At 33.9% G+C, this 18898-nt stretch overlaps 1 protein-coding gene across 6 annotated transcripts in view; it reads right to left on the bottom strand.

Moving 5' to 3' along the window:
* Positions 1–7772: 7772 nt before the first annotated feature.
* Positions 7773–18898, bottom strand: part of LOC111872850 — a 166979-nt gene continuing 155853 nt past the window's right edge. For all 6 annotated transcript variants that reach the window (XM_023867054.1, XM_023867055.1, XM_033754859.1 and 3 more), the window contains exons 8-9: positions 13170–13273; positions 7773–12196 (exon numbers count right to left, since the gene is read on the bottom strand). In XM_023867054.1, coding sequence (XP_023722822.1) covers positions 8141–12196; positions 13170–13273 — 4160 coding nt within the window. In that variant the 3' untranslated portion in view covers positions 7773–8140. The remainder of the gene's footprint in view (positions 12197–13169; positions 13274–18898) is intronic.

Below are 18898 nucleotides of genomic sequence, written 5' to 3' on the forward strand. Positions count from 1 at the left end.
TTCGTCAATCTTCAAGGTTAACTTCTTTGCGGAGGTCTTGTCCATTGGTCGGCAGATGCCAGGACATCCTCCGCCCAATTTTTATGGTCTCTACCAGTTTGGACCGAATGAAGTTTGTTGTGGTCTTCGTATTTCTTGGCTGGCCTTCATTGCAGACTGTCTTTTTCTTGGCAGTTTCTGTCAGGGCCCTCATCATTTCCTGACTGTCTTCTCCTGGATGACATTTACTGTTGTTTTCATCTCTTCTTCATTATCCTCTATCCTTTTTAAAATGGCGCCAATTTTTTCTTGATGGGATTTCATTACTTGCTGCTGGTCCTAAACAGGATATGAACATGCAACACTAATTTTTATCTAAAAGGAGAACAAATTCATTATTTATAACTATGGAGAAGCTCAGAAAACTGCAAGTACTTTCATAACCTGACACTTCATCCTTCCTTCACACAGATTTTTCAGAAAACTTTCCTTTCTTCAGATTGGGTCATTGTTAAAATCAGACCCAGAAATATGGACATCTTGCAGAAGGGATATTTATATTAAAAATATAACACACCATACATATTTGGTTTGTTGTTTGTCATTTTTATTGCTTTAAAAAATTGAACAGAAGACAAAAAAAGAACAAAACATTATATATTTCTTCAATAAAACTCTTTCTATGATAACTTAAAAGATACCAAGGACAACTCTCTCCATATTTTCTTTCACAAACTTTGTAATTCCACAGTATTCTACATATCCTGCATACAGTAATAACTATTTCACTTGAAATTACCTATTATAATATCTGGTTCTTAAGATTAAAATTATTAATTTTGCTCATATCCTTTGTACATTACATATCTTGTTTAAACATCAAATGAAATTTAAAATTTTGCTTCATTAGGCCTATTGTCCCTATGTTATTGTTATAATTGGTTTTGGCTATAATGCTTGAATTCTTGTGTTTACTCAATGAAAGGTTTTGTAGTGAGTATGAAATTTAACCACTTTATTATATTCTCTACACTACCTAGTGACTTGTTTTCTTAAATTCTGTTGTATTGTACATATGCAATGGGATTAAGATCATTTCATTCAGTTTACTGCAGGAAAATTAGGTTCGAAAGTATTTGAAACTCAGTACACTCATGTCTGTTTAATACAATCTTATTCAGTGTATTAACACATGTCATTCAAGAAGTGGCGATTTTGGATATATATACATATATATATATATATGTGCACATTCATACATACCATAATTTTGTTGGAATACCATAAAAGGCTGAAACAACTCAGAATATAAATATGTGACTAATGTCCATGCTTTAACAAAATTAATTCGTGGGACTGTAGAAAAATGTCAGAAGGCACCATTTTTCATAAAAAAAATTATTGCTTAAGTTTGGTGTTACCAAGAAAAAAAAACAGTAATATTTAAATACTGGTAATACAGCAGTAAGGAAGAAAATGCACAGTACAACAGATTTTTTTTTAAATCCCTAATCCTACCATTATGCATGATCTAATTATATGGGTATATTACATATTCATACAGATAAACAAAATATTATGAACGTGAAACATGATAAAGGAACTACAATCTTAGTTACACTTAAAAGAAACTCAAGAGCTAATTTCAAATTCACAACTCTTCTTATTTCAATACACATCCTAACAAATTCACAACATTAAGAAGAAAATATTTTCCCTCTTAGCTCAAAACAAAAGATTGCAGTGATTTTCAATTTGATTAGAAACTGGGTTTAAAAATATATACACATATAAATTTTCATGCTTCCCTTTTAACTTTTAAAATAACTGATCTCATATTACTTTTCATCATTCTTCAACAGTGAGCAATGAGAAACAATGAATTAATATGTTTTATTTTCAGTTTGTTTCCTTCATTCAAAATCTTAACAATATAAACAGTTACTCTTGTATCTCAAAAGAAAGTCATTATTACAGCATTTTCTTAAACTCAGAAAACACAGAAGTATATACCATATTTTAGCAACAGTTTGTTTGTGTGTAACAATTTCACATCACAATGAAAATTAGATATACACTATATATAATCATTGCCTTACAAATTAACTGTAAATAGGTGATGGTTGCAACTAAAATTTTAAGACTTTTTCTGGAATTAATATGAGGGAAAGGCGTTGATATGCACTAAAAGGCATAAGACGCTGACTTTCTCATTTCATCTTTTACTCTTTTAGGCACTAGAACTCTTACATGAAAATTGGCCTTCTATGATACAGACACATAGGAATTAAAAAAAAAAAAAAAATGTAACTTGTTGTCTTTTCCCATAAATATTTTGTTTTCCTACTTTGGATCAGTGTGGTACAGATTGTACAGTAATGATTTTTAGTCATCAATTACTCATCGCACCAAAGCAAACATGGGGTTCAATCCTCAGATTCTTCTCATTTTCTCTCAAACCTATATTATTTGTTAGAGATATCACATAAACTTGGATATTTAGGAGTTGTTACATACATCAACAGTTATTGATCAGGTGTTAAATTGGACATTTGAAAATATCCATTAGAAAATAACGTACAAACACCTTACTGCTATCCTTTATTAACTTATTTTCAGTTCAGATTTTAAAATTTTGTGCATTTTTTTAACATTAAAAGGCCTTTATCAAGCACTTGCCTTTAAAACCATGTATAGAACTCTGATGTCCATCAAAATACTGATAATTTTCCTTGAAAAATTATTTAGAAGCAAACTAGAAAGATCATCTAGTCCAATACATGAATAATACCTATGTTTTCACATTTTAGTAATTAAGACACCTTATGTAGCCCAAGAAAAGGCTACAGAGTGAAACAAAAAAATAGTTTAATGAAAACCTGATTGATAACTAGAGTCAACTTTGTTAGACATCTGAACATGACCTTTTCATCACCTTTAGCAAGAGGACTAAGTACTAATTCCTGTTACGGTAGATTACACCATTTTCATCTATAGACTTCTGAATTAAAGTTCATACTGGACAAAGACTGAACCCAATTTAGTTGTGGAAAATGAGTATTCATGAAAAAGCAAATTGTAATACAGATGTGATAACAAATAGCAAGAATATTTATAGTGCCATGTATGAAGTTATAATTTGACTGCATTGCAGTAAACAAAAATCATCATAATTTGTCCCACAAGTGTGAAAGTTTTAGTGAGCATAAGCAGATGTAACAGTGATATGTTCAAGGAAAAAAAATATATATATATTCTTTTGTAGAAGTGAAGAAAAGTAATCTAAATAATAAAATAGAATTTATTATTTCAGTTAGTACCACAATACTTAACACCTTCATATTCTTGAAATCCTTATGGCAAATTTAAGTAGAAATTATAAACAATTCATATTTCTTCCTTACATTCTGAAAAAGATTCACATCATTTCTGTAACCTGATTTAAATGCTTTGAAAATAACACCATCTTTTATATGAACACTTCTTTACAACACCTTCATATACTTTTAATATATAGAAAAAGTTTTCTTTCATAAATATTTTAACAATGCATATCAGACACAAAAATTAAGCTGAAAATAGTTCATATATGTATATATGCAAAGTTTGATAACCATGTTAAAACAGTAACATTCATTATGATAATAAAGGACCATTAACATATATATGTTTTATCTTTATGTGAGTCTGGACTTCATTTCTGTATTGCATTGTTATTATCATTATGATAATTACTTTTCTTTGCTCACAGGCAATAAACATGGTAACGTTTTCACATTTGTGAATTCTGATTTAAGTAACTTCATATTAACAAAATAGATGCATTGACTTTTGGCTGTGCACATAATAAAATAAAAAATAATAATGAAATTGTATATTGTTATTAATTATTATCACTGATAACATTAACATATTTCTCATTTAGCAGTCTTTTATGTTCTTAACAATGTATTCTGTTGTGTTTGTTGGTGGGGGGGGTGGGTTGATTTTTATTACTTTTTGTATGTATATTTTATGTAACAACAGGGAAAGTTTGACAAGCAATGTGTATAAAAACAAACTTAACGATTTACAAAGCTTCAATATTATTATTATTACACAATTCATTTAGTACAAGAACGTTAACAACAAGGGGACACAAGTGAGTGTATGTTAAATTAAATTAAAAGTTTCTTCTCTAGACTGTATGAATTAAAAGCCATTTTATTTCAAATTTCCCTACTGGTAAGGGTAGAATGACATCATTTATTTTAAAAATTGTTGCTACCTCATGTGTTAGTAACCTGTATTCTAAGCCATTTCAGTGAAGTCAAAATAGTTTGTCTGTAAAGAGTATGGTCCTCTGGGCTTTAATGCTACGTAGTTCAGAGAAAGGTTTCTTCATACTATGTGGCACTACAACAAATAAAACCATACTCTTCACAGTCACTTCTGTGAGAGCATCAGATCCAATATAATTGTCTGTAGTTTACTGACTCAACTGCAGTAAGTAAATTATGCAAAAGAAACTTCCATATGGTTAGCTTCTTCATTCAGCATACCTGAATGGTAGAATCATGTTATATTACTAGTGTTAAGTACAAAGCATCATGACAATGATCTACAAAGACTTATATTATTCAAGTTTTCTGTTTCCATTTGTCATCATATGATACTTCAGTATACATTCCTGATGAGAAAAGAAAGCATCTAATATGTTCTGATTTTCAAGTCCTATCATGTGGTAACATTCTATTCCCCAGTGGCTCTATTTCTCTTTTACTGTAGCTCACTTTATTCATCACTTTTATTTGCATATATGACACAGGTTTAAAATGGTATCTGAGATCCACATTTATAGTTCATACCAAATCCTCTTATAATTATTGCAGGCATGTAAATATATTTGAAGACTTACAGCAAGGCAGATATATTTATTCTGTATCAAACAACACATGACTAAACTACTGAAAGAAGGAAAACACAGTTGCCTCTGAGATGTTTTTCCTTCCTCTCGTTCTCTCTTTCTTGGTTACTTAAACTTTATATGTAATATGACTGACTTTATTACTTCATAAAAGTGACAATGAACCTTGCAATGTCTAGAAATTATTTATTCTTGATTGATAGTGATCTCTCTAATTCACCTGAATTATAACAGAAAGAAAAAGAATGTAGTTTTGATTTTAAAAAATATTTGATCTGTTATATTTACTCTCCTGCATGACAAGTTTGGAATGAAGACTGATAAAGCATCATACTTTTTTGCAGTTATCTCAAGGACAAAGTATATATGTCCTTGTGATAATTTCAATTATTGTTTTTCATTACAAATACAAACTGTAATCAAGTTTTAATTACATTACTTTTTGTTGCAGACTTGAAGTGTACACTCCATTTTCAGTATTGTTTTGTCCCATGGGTGATTAAATAATTTTAAGTGAATTAATTTCTGTGGTGTCACTTATTAGTGCTACTGACATTGTGACAACATTTTTATTGTTCTGTAATTTTACCTTAATAGTGTTTAGTACGAGCTTACAGTTTACTAAATGACATTGAACTGGTGGTGACATGATAATATTGCTTTCTCTTTATAGTAAATAAAATTATATATATATATATATAGGAACTAAACATTTTAAGTCAGAGACAAACAAAACTACAAATTAAAAACCTTCACTTCATAATGAATTGCATAATTATTTTACTTTCTTTTCTACAGTACTTCAGGTGGCAGTAAAAATTTATAAGCTGTTTCAAGTAAGCTTCTGAATATTGTGACCAATAATTTGAACTGCATTTAAACTTCTTTCTGTAAATGATCGAGAAATGATAATCAGGTACTTCATAAGCTTAAGAAGGTTACAATTTTGTGTGTTTTATAGTACTTCCTAGAACCAATATTTTTTGCAAGTTACAAAGATTGAAAAGTCAATTTTCAAAACAAGTTTTTTTTTTGTGGGGTGGGGTGAGACTCTGTCCACTTGGTACCTCAACCACTAATTAGCCTACTGTACCAGCCTCAGATGATAGATGAGTACGGAGCATTTAGTGGAATGCAAATTAGCAGGGGAAACCGAAGTACTCAGAGAAAACCTGCCCCAGTGCTACTTTGTCCACCATAGATCCCATACGACCTGACCTAGGATCGAACCCAGGTCAGTGACTAACTGCCTGAGTTATAGCATGGCCTTTGAAAACATGTTGCTTCTTCATTATCCATTGTATTATAGATTTATTGTATGACATATCGATTATGTTTATATCTCACAGTAAATGTTACCATACTTACTATATTAAAATATACAGCCCTCACTTATCATATGATGGTCACTCAGACTTCAGTAGTAGTATGATCAAGCTAGTAAATCCAGATTATATTTAGGCATGGATACCATGTCAGGATTTCTATATAAGCTCTCTAAAGAAAGTTATTATTGGCTATTTAAATGACAATATTTTGTCATATGTGAGAAACATTCCTATTACCATAAAAAAGGGTTAAGTTTGTATAAGCAATCACTGGTTACTATGTAGACGATGACCCTGAAAGAACATTAACACACATCCTATTGAGCACTTAGTCTTTGTGTTTGTGAGCAAAAGCATATGTGACTAACTAAAAAAATTCCTGTAAGTGGTCTGGTGCATACTTCAAGGTTAGGTAAACATAGAAACGGAGAATTTCTGAAAGAAAAAAACATCTTCACTCTAATATCCTGATGGATTTTGGTCCAATCAATTACTGTGTACTTCAACTTCAGAAAAAAATACCTACAAAGAAAATATTCAGGACTGGTATCAGATTTTGTAATCCCACAATGTCTATGAAGGGATCTAAAATTCACTTATAATTTTGTTTGCATTTGAATCCTTGAAGTCTTATGTTTATCAGTCCTTCCATTTAGTTGATTGAATTTTAATTTTTGATTCAAGTTTTCAGCTGCTGATGGTGGTGTCTATGGCATTAGAACATATTTACATATACTTATATATATTAGCCCTGAATGCATATGGCAACCTTAAATATCTGTACAATATTTATGTCTGTTCTTTGTTTTACACACACAGTAATAAGCTTTAGAATTTATTATGAATATTTCCTTATCAATCTGCCTTTTCTTGCTGGTACTGAAATACCTGTAACATCTCAGTAACGATAAATTTTTGGAATTATTAACCTTTTAAAAATATTCCTAGAATGTCACACTGGGACTGGAAACTGAAAACAATTATTTCCAATAAGAGGATCTCTTGTTCATTTTTTGCAAAATTTGATTGTTTCTCAGTGTTTAGGTGTAAAACATGACAATTTTTTCTTTTATTAGGTTATGCATAACCTACATTTCCAGAGGAAAGAATGCAAGTTGACATACATATTCTCATATTTCAAGTTTATTTTGTATTTAGGCAGTTGTGATCCATCGTTTTATTTACATTTTCTTCTGAAACTAATGCCTATAACATAAAAGTATTATTATATCTTTGGTGTCCTTTGGGAGGGGTAATGTAAATTGTGATGTGTAATCCTAGAGTCCATTTAGCAAATTCTTTAATTTGAAATTCACTTTATTCATCACACAGTTTAAATAAGAATAATGATGCTACCTCCCCTCCATTCTGGACAATCAGATTGAGAAAATATGAATGCATGTTCAATTTCCATGGAAATAAAAGTCCTACCCTTACAGCATAATAAATAATTCCTGTGAAACATCTCTATAAATGAATTCCAGAAATGGGTGGCAAGGTGACAGCTGGTCACCTTAGTTTTCCTTCCTATGTACAAATAAAAAATGTTTTTNAATTTTGATTTAGGAAGAGTGTATAAGTTTTAAAGTGGGTATTTCAAAAAATTTCCAACAAGAATACTAAGAACAGTATCTAAAGATAAAGTAATTAATGATTACATTGGTAGGAAGTGGATTCAGCTCTGAGTATAGCTAAACAAGTTATGAAAAGTATCTGACATGAAAACTCAGCATTATATTTTGCTGAGTATGATTATTTCATGAACCTTGTTCACAGATAAAACTAAATTTGAATACATTCTTTAGGCATTGTCACTGCTGCAAACATATCGGCTGCTGTTACCTGGTATCCCCACCTATAATTATAATATAAATATTGCAACAAAATGTTCATCTTAAACAAACCGTTCTGAGGCAGTGTGAATGTGTTACTGTAGTATACAACATATACCACCACATGGGAATGGACCATCACCTTTCAGCTTGCTCACAAGTACTGATGATTTCCTGTGGAACAAATGTGCAGTCTGTGCTCGCTGCAATAATGTTACATTATGCACATTTTTGCATCTCTCAGCTTCTTCCTGAAACTGTATCCCTGAATCTTTCACTGGGCCAGATTCCCTATAGTGACCTTTGCAGATATCTGGATTACCATAGATTTTATTTCCATTATGTTCTTCATCAGATATCCTTTTTAAGTTCCCAGTTCCATTGCTTAGTAACGGTGCAGTTTGCAGGCCATCATCGTCCTCCATTTCATACTGGAAATGTTTAAGTGCATCAACTTCATCACCAGTGCTGTCAGTTGCATTACTCGATAATTCATCATCATCAGATTTCTTTTGCAGAGTTCCAAGACTGTAGTACTTTGCTACTGACACTGTAGGATCACACATATGGGAGCAATAGTTATCTGGTGTTTCAGCCAAGATATCTTCAACTGGTGTTTGATTTTTTGGTGTGGTTAACACAGGCAGAAGCTTTACTGGGTTACAGTCCCAAATGTCCCATTCACATTCTAATGTCCCTTCACTAGTAAAACTACATTCATCGTAATCTTTTAACAAATCTGATTTACAGTTCTTGGCAGTGCATTCTATATCATTTTCATTTTTCAGATTTTTTACATGAAATTCATTCTCATATGATCTACAGTTCATTTGGCTAAGAGAACTGATGTTTAAGATAGTTGTATCTGATGAATTGATGCAAATTTCACAGATATCTTGTGATGTATTCTGGAAGCTGTTTTCTTGAGCCCTAGTTAAGATAATTTCATTTTGTAACCTGTCTTTTGCTGTATTCATTCCATCATTTTTGTGGTTAAATCCGTTTAAGGTTGTTTCACAGATGTTACTAGATGGACTGACTTGTTCATTTTTGTAATTTATAGTATTTGTCACAGTTTCGGAAAATTGTGTCAAAAGACTTTCTTCATCAATAGACTTCTTTATCTGACCCTGTCTTTCATGACTTTTATGATCAGTATTTGTGACAGGAATGAGTGAAACACAGCTATCCTTGTGAAATGAAACATAGTTTTTATCATCATACATATTTATCAGCCTTTTGTCTCCTTCAATTGACACAGAAACAGTAATTATATTATTGTCATACTTATCAGCCACAATGTTTCCATTCTGAAGCTTGTAATATTTAAAATCATTTACTGCAACCCTTCTACCAGTACCACTGTTGTAACCACTGTGCTTAATATCACTGTTAAATGACAGACAGTGACAGTCTTCAAGCAATAGTACAGGTAAAGGGTTGCAAAACACGTTTTTTTGACCGGCTGATTTTTTATTTTCAGTCTCGTCTGCTTTTCCTTCTTCAGAGTCCTGTTCCTCTGATGAACCCTCAGATTCTGTTTCATCTTCTGGTGGTGGTAATGACAGGACTTCTGGTGACTGACTTCTCAGCCATCTTGTAACTGCTTCTGTTATTGGTAGGCACATTCGTTTCTTTGATGATTCAGAAACAGCTTCAGAGATGATAACTTCTGACAGCCCATCAGCATATATTTCTGAATATTTTAAGGAAATATTTCCTATCCAAGGTTTGGATGGCATTTTTGATGTGGTGAGTTTATCTTCACAAGAACTTTTGCTATAATCTTGAAGACATGGACCACTAGTGGACGGTGCACAAATATTTGGTTTATCTGGAGGAACTGATTTTATATTCCGGTCAGTTTTTCCGTGAGCCATTTTCGCTCTGAATATGATTTCTTCTTCTTCATCAGAAGAAAAATCCTGTTTTGGTCTGTCATCAGGATTCGTATGTGTGGATGATAAGAGTTCTATTACAGACTCTTCACTTTCATGTGTTGTTGAAGAAGTTGTGCTATCACTCAAACTTTCATCATTACCACCTTCTAAACTCAATTCTGGTATCTGTGAATGCTCAGTCAGCTTGTGTTTACAAGCAAGCAATTTCTTACCTCGTGGAGGGGGTACTGGTGACTGAACTTCATCTTGAAACTCTGTACACTGAGGCAATTCTTCAAACCTCTGATACTTTAATGCAACTTTATTCTTTTCTTCATTAATATTATCATTCTCTTTTTGACTAGATTTTGATTCCGATGGTTTCAGTATCTCATGGTGGTGTTTCTTTTTATTCGTATCTGTTTCACATTCTGTTGATACTGATACTGCAGTAGCTTGACCTGATATGTCTTCATGAGTGTCAAGTAATTTCTCAGTTTCTGTTGGACAGAAACATTGCACAACAGAAGCAGATGCTGCAATATATACAGGGTCTTTATGTGCCACTGAAGATTCAGATGGATGTAAGGTATTTGCAGTATAATCTGCTTCTTGAAAGACTGGATTTTCTTTGTGAACTGTTGCTTGCAATGTCTTTGTAACTGGTGGCTCTGTAGTAAGAGCAGTAGTTATGCTTTCAAGTATGTCTGCTGTACCTTTCAACTGTGGGGTTAAGGATACTTCATGCAAACATTTGTGCTCTGTTTTAGGAATATCTGGCCTTAAAGAAATTGTTGGTAATTGTAACTGTTTAGCAGTGATGCTTGATTTAGTTAATACATCACTTAGATTTTGGTTTGGAGACAGGGCATTAGTAGGAGATGATTTTCGTTTTTCTTTTCTAGCTGGTCTTGTTGGAGGTCCTTCAAAACAACTCTTGAATTCTGGAAACAAATTGTGTTTCCCAGTTCCATTATTATGGCTGATTCTACCACTTTGCGCTGATTCTTCAGAACTGATTGGTTCACTTACAGCTGATGTGGATTTCTTCTCATTCCCATCCATTTCAATTATTGAGTTACCTTCACTATCATGTTTTGAAATCTGGCATCTATCAAGACCATTAAACAATGTGTTTGAACCCTCTGTTCTGATATTATGAGAACTGTCACGGCCAACTTCTTCCTGTGTAGAACTGTCTTTTTCAGTAAATGTTGTTACTTCTGTGGTAATCTTTGATGGAATGCTGTTAACTGATGATGAACTGTGTGTTTCTGTTCTACAGTCTATTATCACTGCACTGACATCTGGCCCATTTCTTGCATGACCTTCTTTATTCTTACATAGCCTTTCCAGATTTGAGTCTGCACTGCAATTTATAACTGATGTCTTAGGTCTTTTCTGTTTCTCTTCTTTTCCTTTTGAATTTTTATGCTTCACATTGGCTTGTTTGCTGGATTTCTTTGTCTTCAAAGGCTTTGTTGCATCCTGAATTTTACTAATGGATTCATTTGACACTGAAGAAGTTTTACCATTGCCATATTGCACACCACTTTGTCTCTCTTGAGTTGTATCTTCTGATGAATTGAATTCTTTAGTATGTATTCTTGTTGTTGCAGAATATATTCCGTTACTCTCACTCTGTGTTTCCAGCGTGCTACTATGTGCTGAATGATGGGTGGTGAAGTCACAGGGTATATCTTGGTAGCTAGTCTGTGACTCACATAGATCTTCTTGTAACGAATGTGATGATGACAATGTACAAAGAGATGAATGCAAATCTAGTTCCTCAGTTCCTGTATGGTCTTTTATAAGAGGCACAGAATTTAGGTCTTCACTGTTGTCTTTTGTTATTCGTTCTGACTGTTGATTCAGCTCTTCAACTGCAGACTTAGCATCACAATTGTGACTTGAACAGGTGTCTATTATGTTTTGTTCTGATACTGAAGGTGCATTTATATTCTCTTTTTCTCCCAAAGATGACTGCTGTGTGTTAACAACCAGTGGTATTTCAGGATTGAATGAATGGAGTTGAGTACTTTGGTCAGTGGGTGCTACAGGTTTCCTTAAGTTGGAATCAGCAAGATCTGTAGGAGTCAGTGTTTGACAAGATGACAGTGGTGACAGTGTACTAGAATCATTGTTGAGTGTAGTGCTCTGCTTTGAGTCTGATTCAATTTCCTGTGATGAAGATTCCTGACTGGTGACACTCATAGGTTCTTCTAACTCTTTCTCATCAGAACTGGATACTTCTGAGCAGCCATCTTCAGCCTGAAACATATCAGTGATTATAAACAGGTAGTATAATTATAAAACATAAAACAATTCGTCCAGTGTGAATGGTGAAGTTTTTCTTATTTCAATTCTTCATGCCCTTACATGTTTCGGTCCTTAGAGACCATCATCAGAGGGACATTGACACAGTTTGGAAACCACTATTACAATGGGTGTTCTGAATGTTAAAATATATATACATACAATGTTTGTAATGCACAATATATATATAATCCAAAGTTTTCACAACTACAGCGGCTGTCTTGGTATATTAGTATTTTTTAACTTTTGTTATTTAAGTTAAAATTTATAAACCAAATAGGTTCCTGTCCTCTCTCTTGACGGGGGCCGAACTTGTGCAACCCATAATACATTTGCAGAACCTTCTTCTCAAGAAAGACAGGCGGCAGAAGTTCGGCCCCTGTCAGGAGAGGTGATAAGAGAGAGGACAAGAACCTATTTGGTTTATAAATTCTAACTTAAATAATAAATAATAATAAAAGACTTCTACGTGTATTTAGGAGGAACATACCACTAAATCTCAGAGAGCCTCAGCTATATTTCTTTGTAGTGTTCCTCAGTCTTCTCAGGTAAATGCCAGGATGTAGTTAGGTCTGACCACAACCTTCCCTTCCCTTATCTAAACGCCCTTCATGATAACCTAACCTCACTCAGTGCTATGAAACAGAGTTGTAAAATAACCTAAGAATCTATCACTCTTTACTGTATAAGAGGAAAAGGGGCTCCATGTGTTCCACACAGATCTACTTGTTTCATGGCTCTGCTGTCAAGTGAGGGAAAAGGCATCATTAATATTATAACATTTATTCTTTCATCAAAAGCAGATTAAATTTTCACATTTGTGCAAAAACATTTCAGACTATAAGAGTTTTTCCAATGTAATTTAACTGAAGGCAACATTGTTTAGGAATTGTGCAAAAACCAGTGTTTTAACACTTCTGATACCTACTCCTCCTCTTCGTCGCCGCCTCCTCTTTTTCTTCTTGCGTCGCTTATTGGACCCTGTAATGTCACAAATTGGAAGCTGCGTTGGTGCCCCTTGCACTGTTACTCCTGAAACAAAACTGAAATTTACTGAGGAATATTAAATTATAACCCACATTACATGGGTCTCTTGCCACGATGGCATGGCAAGCCCTCAGACTATGGACTGAGGTGGTGGTTTTGGGATACAAAGAGTAGCTACAAATATACGTATTAACTGCAAAATTAAAAAAATCTCGAGTAGCAGAAATTCCCTCCACATCTTTCCATATTGTGACATTATTACATAACCTAAGAATCTGAGGAAGTGTGATTAACATATCTGGGCTCCAGGAATGTCATATGGAGTCCCTAATTTTGGTGCCTTTTTGAACACTGAATTTGCATAATGAGATCAAAATTATTTCATATAGCATCATGTATAATTTATCAATTGTGGAACAATCATACAATTTTTACACAAAAATGTCATCGTGAACTTTGCTCAGTTTGATCTTTAGAGGCAGCTCCAAAAATGTTAGACAAATAAAAGATGTATATACACACACAGATATATATAGAGAGAGAGAGAGAGAGAGTATGTGTGCACGTTCGTCTAAGGGCATAGAAACATGTATAAAAACACGTGCACACCACTAATGAAGAAGTTGTGGAGACCATGTTAACCTGGCTAACAATTTTAGAAGTAAAGTGTATTACATTTGTAGGGCAATGGGAATCCATATATTGGTAGGAGAAATGATCAGATAAAATATCATAACACTGATGAAGAAGTCGTGGAGACCATGTTAACCTGGCTAACAATTTTAGAAGTAAAGTGTATTACATTTGTAGGGCAATGGGAATCCATATATTGGTAGGAGAAATGATCAGATAAAATATCATTCAGTAATTCCAGTCAGCCAATCACAGACACTGTTAAGCAGTTCCTTCATACTTACAATAACAATTTGTGAGCACAGGCACAAATAGAAGAGTCTGAATATGGTATATGCTTGAGAGGAAGATGATAGCATTCCAAGCTATCATGTTAGCCAAGACAGGAATGTTAACATATTTCAGCTGCTTGAGTTCTTGCACAGTATTCCAGTCCAACAGCCAGTGTGTGTGTCTGGTGGTCATTCTCTGCTTTGAAGAGGATTCAACTTCTCTATACAGTACACAGATTCAGGAAAGTTTACGCTTTCTTTAATGAAAACCTAGAAGAAAATTCTTCAAGACTTAATAAATGGTCTTAACCACTGTAACTCTGTGATAGGTATTTCCACTGAACTATGAAATATTCTCATGGAACTGATGTACAAGGTTTAACAACAGAAAGTAAGCTCAGTAATCGCTAACCATTTTTCTTTAGTTTACATTTCCTTCATCACTTATTCCTTAACTTTATTTATTATCAGCTCAAATTCGAATAGTTTTCTTGTACAATGCACATATTCAAATTGCCAAAATGGTCACCACGTCCCTCTGTCTCAGAATTTGGCCAACACTTTTGAAAAAGTCAGTCTCTGTCACTGGTGTCCACATGCACATATACAGTATACATGCACGTGTCTACACACATACACATATACAGTATACATGCATGGGTCTACACACATGCACATATACAGTGTACATGCATGTGTCTACACACATGCACATATATTCAAAGGCATATTTAAGAAACTGTATTATTTTATACTTAAAAATTATTTTTGTCAAAAAGGGCTGAACTAAGAAACACATGTTTAAGCGCAGACCAGTGCAAAAGTGAAACAGAAAATGTTAGTAACTAAGGTGACACACTGCCAGAATACAGCAGCTGAGAAGACTGAATGGAGCAGAGGACACATTGGTACAGTTGGTACATTCATTCATTTATTCACATTCCATAAAATCCTTACATGGTTTAAACAACCAACAGATACAGAAATTGTCAAGTAGTATGAACTCATCTTGCTTATAAATCAAGCAGTTGTCAATATGTTTGCAATATAAAACAAGTTTAAAAGTTTACACAATATCACAGTAATCAATATACAATATAATATAATGGTGATAAGTAATATGGATAATAATATTGACAACTAATCAGATAAGAAGTATTATTACAGATAAAATGAAGTTACTTGGTCAGTTTCACATCATTCTTTCCATAAAATCCTTACACAGTTACACAACCAACAGATATAGAAATCGTCCAGTAGTATAAACTCATCTTGCTTATAAATCAAGCAGTTGTCAATATGTTTGTAATATAAATCAAATTAAAAAGTTAAATATATAAATTACCCTTTGCATAATGTTGCCATTATCATCTATTAAAATATTCCTCCAAAGTGTCAAAGGAGTTCACAAATAAAAACTCTTTTAAACTGGCTTTAAACTTATTTGCATTATTTGAGATTATTTTGATTGTATTTGGAAGTCCATTATAAATCCTTGCAGCCATGTGATAAACCCCATTCCTATATTTTGCCAAATTGAAACACAAGTACAGGTCCACTAATGCCCATTTCACTGCATTAAAGTAGCAGTGACTGAATATAAAATATGCAAAATTGATGTGTCATTCTGACTATGGCAGCAACAATGGTTACATGTCTGCATGTTGATGTGGGACAGTTATAAGGAACATCACAAAAGCTTAAATTTTAAAGTGATTAAGCATTTCTGTCCCTGTTGACAAATTCTAAAATGTCATAATCCCAACGTTAATGCCAATGATGGCTGGTCTATAAGCACGTGTGATGAGTGCCTGCTAAAGGTCGGAGAGCCCAGGCTGTGTTAACATTTAAGGACTTAATGTCTGAAAAGTAATTGATAGATTTGCAAGAATTTCATCAGAGGGCTTTGCTTCACAGGTCATTGCCTTACCACACTTTTCCAAAGAAGTTCCTACCAATTTCTTCTTGCGCTAGTTACATACCATGCCTTTCCATTATGATGTCTGTTCTCTTGTACATTTGGGCTGCAAGATCATGTGCCCCAGGTTCTTTGCAAAATTCCCTGTGTATTCAGAACTTCCCCACTTGCCTGAACATTCCTAGTTGTGAGTATTTTGCTGCAATTTAGGAGATAAATGCTGCCTCCATTTCTAGGGTGCTGAATCAACCCTCAATCACAAAATACTGTCAAAGCATAAGATCAGTACACAACTGTGTAGTAAAGTAAAAAAAAGCAAATCTATCCCTGTACCAGGCCGTGAAGGCCCATAGGGTTGTGAGATTTTGAGGGTCCCACATTATCTAGACATTTGGCTCAAAGACGGTGGTAAGGTTGTCAGCCTTACGCACCAGCTGCACTTCACTCCCCAGGAAACTTATTTTGCGTAGAGTTGGCAAAAATTTCAAATATTATATTACAGTAGCAGAAAGTAACATAAATTAATAGAGGTACTAAATAGACACCATACATGAAAAGAAGCCAATGAAGAGGTGGTGAACTGAACTTGGAGACAATTTAAAATCTATTCACTGCTACATAAATTTTTCTCACTATGATGCTCACTATGTGTAAGATGCTCAGCAGCAGGACATAGAGGGACACAGCCACTAGATTTGTAATGATCTTGGCTACATTAAATGAACCTAAATCTGCTCATAAGAAGTGCTCTATATAACAATGAATGCATACTCTTAAACTGTGAACATTTATACAACACAAAATGTTCTTTTCTTTCCATATAAAAAGGCATGGAGTGTGTGCATCTGTAAGTTTTATTTGGTCCAGTTGAGATGGTTACGAGCTGAAACTACTTATATCAAAATCTNGGTTTCCCCATGCACCGCGACCAGTGGTCTATTGTACGTCCCCCTGTGATATTCTACCAGTCTCTATACCCTACCAGTATTGGTGCGTGCCATCAGTCCCGACTCAGCCAGCGAGTTCGGCCTCTACTGGCTCAGCGGTATCTAGATGCTTCCCCCCATCTACCAGAGGCATTAGAGACTATTGTTGGGTGGGAAATGTCCTTACAAATTTGGCTCAGTGGTCTCCTTGAGACATGAGGTTCTTTTACGTGCCGTAAAGCTATGACACGGGACCCATAGCTTAAAATCCCTCCCGGAGGACTTGTTCCCTGAATTTTCCCCCCTTAAAAATTCCACAACCTCCGCCGCGTTTGAACCCGCGTACCTTGAGCCATGAGGTGGGAACGTTACCCCTAGACTACGGAGGCCGCTTTGATACACCTGTACTAGTCCATGACAAAATTCAGAATAATGAAAATGTGCTGAAGAAGGAGTAAATTTACCTGTAAAGGACCATTAGAGAGACCTAGATGTCTATGGGAGGACAATATTACAATGGACTTTAAACAAATACGGTATGAGGATGAGGGCCAGAATTCTCTAGTATAAGAAAGAATCAGTGGTGAACTACTGGGAACACCACAATAAACATTTGGACTCCATGAAGGGTAAGAAATGACTAGATGAGTGACTAAGAGCATCTCATTGAGTAAACTAATTTCTAAAATGAGGATATAATTGGCAATAAAGTAGAAATATGAAATTTTGGCATTAGTTTGTAATTATCTTTTGTTTCAGAATAATTTTAAAACGCATGAACTACCTACTTTGTAAAAGTATTGACTCTTGGACATTATCAACTGTCCCATCTTTAATTTAAAACAATATTTCGGGAACTGGATTCTATTTCTGTCCTCAGATAAAAAGCCTTATGCATGGCTATAGGTGCAAGGTCTCACGTATATGGCATTTTGAAATGTTTGCCTTTAATTCCCACAAATCTTTCTGTTATGTTTGTTTTATATACCATGCCTTGTGTTGGTTCTGGTATCTGGAGATGGCAACTAGTTCTATCGATTAGGCCAAACCGAATAGACTTTTTACCTGAGGACAAAGACAGGGCCCTAAGCGTTATCTTAAATTAAAAACAGGACGGTGGATGATGACCAAAAAGTCAATAACTGTGTCATAACATCACCACAAACTTTTAAATTCCCTACTTCATGTCATGAGAAAGACTGGTACAGTTTCTTTTCAAGAATAAGAATCACTGGCAACAACTTGGATAAGGAGAAAATATTCGAGAAAAGTACAATATATTTTCTCATATTATGATGGAATTATTACTGCTTATATCAAAGAATATTTATTGAAACATGATATCAACTGTAATTTACATTGTCTATATGAAATGGAGGATAAATATTTTTATGTATCATACATTAATTTCTTGCAAGACAGAAAGGGAATAGTCAATAGCTTGAATTCAAATCAGAAGATAGGCAGGTACTGCACTGAATTTATAACTTTTGCTCTCAAGGTTGGTAATCATAGAGTAGAGATTGACAATGTACAACTGGTGTAAAACATGGAAACTATTGCCAGTACACTGAACCTGGCTACAACGATTTCATTTTATTTTTATAGTACAGATCTGGCATGGATCCCAGAAGGAGGCAACACTGTAGTTTTATTGTTATTCCCCAACAGGTGGAACAGAAATATATCTGCTACAAACAAAAGGAAAAGTCAAAACCACCTGACATTTCACACTTCTTCCAAACCTCCAAATTAAAACAACAAACTTGGCATGAAATTTAAGATCACTCTATCCTTTACATCAGCATAAAATGCCCATACAATACGTGTTCATGCTTCAATACTGGGCACACATTTAATATAATAATAATAATAATAATAATAATAATAATAATAATAATAATAAAAGAAGAAGAGAAGA

The sequence above is a fragment of the Cryptotermes secundus genome, unplaced genomic scaffold (genome assembly GCF_002891405.2).
Source record: "Cryptotermes secundus unplaced genomic scaffold, Csec_1.0 scaffold298, whole genome shotgun sequence".
Lineage (NCBI taxonomy): Eukaryota > Metazoa > Arthropoda > Insecta > Blattodea > Kalotermitidae > Cryptotermes > Cryptotermes secundus.